This window comes from Sebastes umbrosus, chromosome 8 (genome assembly GCF_015220745.1).
Source record: "Sebastes umbrosus isolate fSebUmb1 chromosome 8, fSebUmb1.pri, whole genome shotgun sequence".
NCBI lineage: Eukaryota > Metazoa > Chordata > Actinopteri > Perciformes > Sebastidae > Sebastes > Sebastes umbrosus.
The window spans coordinates 22,468,557-22,474,617 of NC_051276.1; the positions used below are offsets into that span (position 1 = coordinate 22,468,557).

The window sequence follows — 6,061 nt, forward strand, 5'->3', positions numbered from 1 at the left end:
AAATGAATTATACTCTTTTAATTACATGCTACTCATTACATCATGCTACAAACATGTACATTCCTTGTTCACGTAAAGTGTCAACGTCTCCAAATAAAAATGAATTAAAAAAAAAACAAAAGTTATTTTTATAAAACGGTCACTATATCCTGACAGTAGTGCATGAAACAGGTAATCTGATTATCAATAGCTGAACAGGTGCATGTTTTAATTGACTCTTCATGGACTGATGAGGAGTGGCAGCCTCCCATTGAAATAATTTAACTAAGTCAGTGCTACACAAATACTGCACTGAAAAAGCTTTACAGAACTCAATTATTTTAAATCATTCACAAAAGCCAAAAAACATTTTGAGACCTTTCAAAGATTTGTTTAATGACAACAAATATTCATGTAATGGGAAATCAACACAACATTTTTTTTTTTAATGCTACCATCCATACTGGTTTTGCTCATATGTATATCATGTCAACAATTCAATTGTTCATTGTTGCTTATTTCTGTGGGGCGGTAAACATTAAATAAAACTGACATATAAAAAGATATCAATGTAAATATTAAGGGGTTAGCTCAATATCTTATTTGCACCCTTAGTATTAACACAACTAAAACAAATTGAACAGATCAAAAAATATTATACACAATAAAGGAACAACAGTAGCAAAATTTGAGGAAAAAATGCGCAATACTGTTCAAATAAATAAAAAATAAAGTGTTCAAAACAGAACCAGAACACTGGAACTGACACTTCAGTCAAAGGCATCAGTGAGAGATCATCTCACTGCAGCAAGTTCACAACAGTAGTCCCAGTTACAGCCATCTCTGTGTCCTTAAGCAACATGTTGACCCTCTACTATTTTATTTCTGGCAGAGTCCGCTCCCTCAATACTCTGCTTAAATATGTATATAATTTGTCAACAACTTCCTAATTGAACAATGTGCGACATTGCAGTTAAGTGCTTTACAATCCATGTCGTCACAACCTGTTACTGCTCTGTTACATCCAGGACTCCAAACGTCTTACTTGTACCCTCGAGAGCCAGCCTTCTCCTGCAGGTTTTGATGGTGAGTATTACACTTATAACAACATGTTGTTACATAGAACGATGCCACACGTAGACTGACACATGTTGAATCTCACCATTACTGGAATGTGAGCATACGCAGTCTGTGGCAATTGTATAATTTTATTGCCCTCTTTTTTGTCACAATTAGGCCTCTTTCTCAAATGATTCCTGATTGGGACTCCTTCTGTTGAAGCTTTAGGATCAATTCAAGTAGGTTCATCTGCATTGTCAGCTCCTGAAATAACACATAAGAAAGTTGGAAGAGCAATTAGTCAGGACATACATCGCCATCTGCTGGACATTTGTCTGTATCACACAAAGTGAATGTTTTCTATGCTACCCTACCACTTGTGGTGTTAGTTAGTATGCATTTTAACTACAGTGTAGGCAAGTGTGGACAACCTGAGGATTAGTGGTGATATAAAATCCAGGGACTCCAGCTTTCTCCAAGGTGTTCTGCTGGTCTATCACTTTTTGATCCATTTCTGCTACAATCTTCCTATCCATCATCCTTTGTTCCTCTCGCACACGTATTTCCACAGCCTGATGACACAACACACAACTATTAGTAAATCCAAAAAGAATATAGCAATAAACCATAGCCCTTTTAGTAATCAAAGGTATTGGGACTCCAGTGTCTTACCTCTAGCTCTGCTTGTTGATTAGTTTTGAGAATGGCGAGGTTGTGAGACTTGCATGACTGCAGAGCATCTTTGTTCTTCCGTACAATATCTTGTTTGAGTGCTACAAACAAAAATAGGAATAACCAGTCAAGCATCATATTGACATTTTCAACTACAACCTTACACTGAGGGGCCTGTACCAGGGAGCAAATATAGTTATTGATTTAAGATAAGATATTCCTTTATTAGTCACGCAGTGGGCGAATGTGCAGTGTACAGCAGCAAAGGAGATAGTGCAAAAAACAAGATGCATCAGCTAACACAGTAAAAAAAGAGCTAAACAAAGTGTAACAAAATATGAACCATTTGAATAGAAAGAAGTAAAGTGAAATTCCTCCTGAAAATATCAGGTTATTGTCAGTTTTTTTGAGGGGATTCCTGTTTTTAAAGGGACTGTTTGTAACTTTTTAAGCGTATAAATGTACCGGGTCGGGATCCCATGCGCGCGCTCGCATATGCGCGCTTGCATGTGGCCGGAGTCACTGCTCTGCTGCCTGCCTGCCTTCACTAACACACCGCACGCGTTCTCGCGTTCTCACTCCACCTCTAGACGTGCATGCGCACACACTACACACTGCAGGAGAGTTAGTTTAGCTCTGAGAATATCTAGTGAATGTACAGTGGACGTTTGTGAGGAAATAACTGGTGCAGCTCCTGCAGACCAACAGAGGTTTCCCGTGTCTTGTGAAGGGGCTCCGCAGCGAGAAATGTCATCGTCTCTGACCGGGTGCCGGTGTCTCCCTGCGGGCGCAGTCGGGAGACGACAACGTTTCTCTTCCTGCTTCAGTCTCGAAGCAGGAAAGCCAACACTAGTACCAGCATTGATTCATGGAGAGACCTTCGTCTGGTCAGCTAACATTACTGCCAAGCAGGTGAAATATAGAGTGATATTGTGGTTTTAGCTGACGTGTGTCGCCTCACTGTTTTGAGCGATGCTCGTTCATGTCTATTTAGAGCGAGCAAGCGCGAGCCCAAAGCTGACTTTCGTTGACTTAACGGCCACAGGTGTCGCTGTTAACAAGCATTTCTGAAAGTTACAAATAGTCCCTTTAATCTGCATTTACTCAGGTTAAGGTATGGGCTTGCTTCTTGGAACAGGCCCCTTTCTTTAGCATGTTTTCCTGAGAGAGAGAGAGAGAGAGAGAGCAAACCTTGGTGTGTGCAGTGCAGCTTTTGCCTCTGGTTGTACAGATTTTTCTCTGTGAGGTGCTGAATATCCAGGAGCCCCTGCACAATGTCATAGACCGTCCCGTCTATGAGAGCTAGAGCCAGGTCACCCAGAGTGCTGTAGGACAGGCGCTGCTGGAAGGAGCTAAAAAACAGAAAAACAGAACAGTTATCATATTAAAATCACCCTAAAGCTCAAACTGACAGCCAGCTGTGTGAAGGTAAGGCAGCATCACCTGGGTAAATCTTTCACTAAGGTCTGCAGTTCAGATAACAGGTAGTAATGTCTTTCTTGATGCCTTGTAGAATCGCCGCCAATGACTCCTGGATAAACATCCATCTCCTTTAACTGCTAAAGATGAACACAGCAACAACACATGTTGGTCAACAACCCGCGGTAACAGCTACTAAAAACCAGCTTAAAGTATGTTTTGTATCTGTGTTTGTTATTTAGCTCATTAGCTACCATTCAACTCCTAGAGAGGACCCCAAAGCTGCTGTCCGTCAAGATGCCTGTCTGTCTGTAGATAGATAAAACTACCAGGCTTTGTTTTGTTTTTAATTTCAAAATGACAGTATCCATAGTAACAGCAGACAACATTAAAAACATTTACTTACAAAAGAAGCATAGTGAAAACATAAACAAACAGCTGTGACAAACATAAAAGGACAACAACATAAAATAATTAAAAATAAACACTAAAAAAATAAAAATAAATAAATAATAATAAAAAAAAGACCACTTAAGAGTATGACAATAATTTCACTTTAACACTTTAAAGATATTGCATACATGCATTGCTTTTTTGTTTTGTGAGGAAGAAATTGTTGACAGATATAACTCCATTTCTTTCATAAATACAAAGAAATTAGGCTTTTTTGGGGGTAAATTTACACTTGAATTAAAATTAGATTAATAAGAAAAAAATGCATTACTGTCTTTGTCACTGTAACCATAGCAACCACATATAATATTTCTATAGTACAGTGCAAAATCTGAAACCAGCTTAACTGATTATTACTCTCGTATTTTTGTATCATTGTTTTTTTTTGTTATGTGTTTTTTTTTGTTTTTTTTAACTCCATTCTTTCTTTTTATCATTATTATTATTATTATTATTATTATTATTATTTCTTTTCTTAATTTTATTTCAGTTCTGAATGTTGAATTTGTTTTCTCTAGTGTACTTAATGAGTTTGTCTATAAGCTCAACTACTTAAAAATTGGTTTATAAACTATTGTAATTACGAACTGTAAATTGCACATATGAAAACAACCTCGAAAAAAAGGAAAAAATAAAGTATAAAAAAAAAATTAAAGTACCAGGCTAGGCTAATTAAACTATATTATAGTTCTCAGAAACCAGGTAGGTTATCTGTTGGTGAATATGCATCTAATGCTGTCCGTCAAGATGCCTGTCTGTAATGGCGCGTGCAGTATAGTGATGGGAATTCCGGCTCTTTTTAGTGAGCCAGATCATTTGGCTCAGCTCACCAAGAAGAGCCGGCTCTTTCGGCTCCCTAACGGCTCTTCATTTTTACTACGGCTGTTTTCGAAACCGCATACTATACTAGTAGTACGTACTGATTTGGCCAAAATGTAGTATGTAGTATGCAGTATGCGAACAAAAGCAAAATCTCCAGTATGCCAAAAATACCCGGATGACGTACTGATTTGGAAAAATTCTCCAGTATGCATCAGACCAGTCTACCTCGCCTACTGTATCCCACAATGCAATGCGCTGCGACGGTCACTTTTTGGAAATTTTTGTAATGGCGGAAATGACGGACGTCAACATCCCGGTGACAGCGGTGGACAGGGAGGAATATAAATGTAAAAATAGCATATTATTTTTCTAATTTAATGTAAGGACAGCAATTCATAAGTGCTACTGTCTATCTGTAACGAACGTAATCTGTCCTACTAACGTTAACTTTACCCATAGCAAAGCCGTAACTTTTAAGTTTTTTTTAAGCTTTCCAAAACTGGAAGCCCGCGAAACTCGGCCTCACGTACTACAAAATAAACCGATTTACGTTCCATACTGCATACTACTGAGGATGCGCAGTATGCAGTATGTACTGCATGCTGCATACTGCGCTCCTCAGTAGTATGCAGTATGCAGTTTCGAAAACAGCCTACTTCTTCCGTTTTTCACTTAAATTATTCAATTTACATGCTGCTTCGTTTCCAACTGTCACTCTTCTTGTCTGCTATTCGCGCATCACACTCCTCTCTCTCTTTCTCTCCTCCTCTCCCTCCTGCTCTGTACCTGTAGACCATCAGCGCACCCCGCACCCCCGCCCCTCCCTGCTTGATGGTATGATCCTTGAGTGTGTTCCTATCCGCGTTCTTCCGTACTTACACTTACTATTTTGAGTGCATAAGTGCGTTCACACTGGGAAGTACGGCAAAATGCAGTGCACTCAAAGTACCCGGATGTTGTACTCAAAGCGGTCAGATCGTTGAGTGTGGTACCCTGGACACTTTCCATACTCAATTGTCGGCTACATAGCGGAAGGGTCGGAACCACGACCACTATTCAAACATACGTAGATAACAGAATAAAACAATACGTAAACATACCGGTGCATTTCAGCCAACAGGAGGACACTTCGTAGGCAACGACGTTGGAAACGTAATTTTCACTCTGCTTTAATTTTTTTCTTCAACAAAGCAGGCAGATATTTTGGCGGGTAGTGGACGGGTAAAACCTGAAGGAGGCAGCAGTGCGACACAAAGGATGCCAGCTGCAGTAAATCCCCGAAGAAGAAGAAGATATTTTGGCGGGTAGCGAGCCGCGGTCAAATATTGCGATCGTCATTTGCGGTCAGTGCGCCGCAGAGTATTCGATTTGAGACGACCCTACCCCGTTGACATTTACGCACTACTCAAGTGAGTACAGAGTGCACACAGTGCACTACATTGAAGTGTACTTCTGGAAGTACTTGGATTGGAACACACTCCTTGTCTGTCATCACCTGATTGGTCGCACGGACGTCATTAACACAACATTTAGTCACAGTCAGTACATGGAGTGCCCGTGGCGCGGAGAAGATCGTACTATTATTCTACCTTGAATTCATTAAAAAAAAAAAAAAAAAAAAAACGGCTCTCGGACGGGAGCCGGCTCTTATCGTTCA

At 39.8% G+C, this 6,061-nt stretch overlaps 1 protein-coding gene across 2 annotated transcripts; it reads right to left on the bottom strand.

Annotated features, from left to right (window-relative positions):
* Positions 1-346: 346 nt before the first annotated feature.
* On the bottom strand, positions 347-3,525 carry dgcr6 (DiGeorge syndrome critical region gene 6). Of its 2 annotated transcripts, XM_037777415.1 has the most exons (6): positions 3,384-3,525; positions 3,154-3,269; positions 2,902-3,062; positions 1,711-1,811; positions 1,470-1,610; positions 347-1,302 (listed from the first exon to the last, which is right to left on the bottom strand). In XM_037777415.1, the coding sequence occupies exons 1-6, from the start codon at positions 3,384-3,386 to the stop codon at positions 1,225-1,227; spliced, it is 600 nt and encodes a 199-aa protein (XP_037633343.1). In that variant the 5' UTR covers positions 3,387-3,525; the 3' UTR covers positions 347-1,224. The 2 variants fall into 2 exon arrangements, with proteins under 2 accessions (XP_037633343.1, XP_037633344.1); XM_037777416.1 differs by lacking the exon at positions 3,384-3,525 and having other exon boundaries at positions 3,154-3,372.
* Between the last annotated feature and the right edge of the window lie 2,536 nt (positions 3,526-6,061).

Coding starts and splice junctions, on each gene's coding strand:
- dgcr6 (XM_037777415.1), bottom strand. Junction 1,812..2,901: donor GCTGCACTGCACACACCAAG/GTTTGCTCTCTC, acceptor TTTTGTTTGTAG/CACTCAAACAAGATATTGTA. Junction 1,611..1,710: donor ATCAACAAGCAGAGCTAGAG/GTAAGACACTGG, acceptor TTGTGTCATCAG/GCTGTGGAAATACGTGTGCG.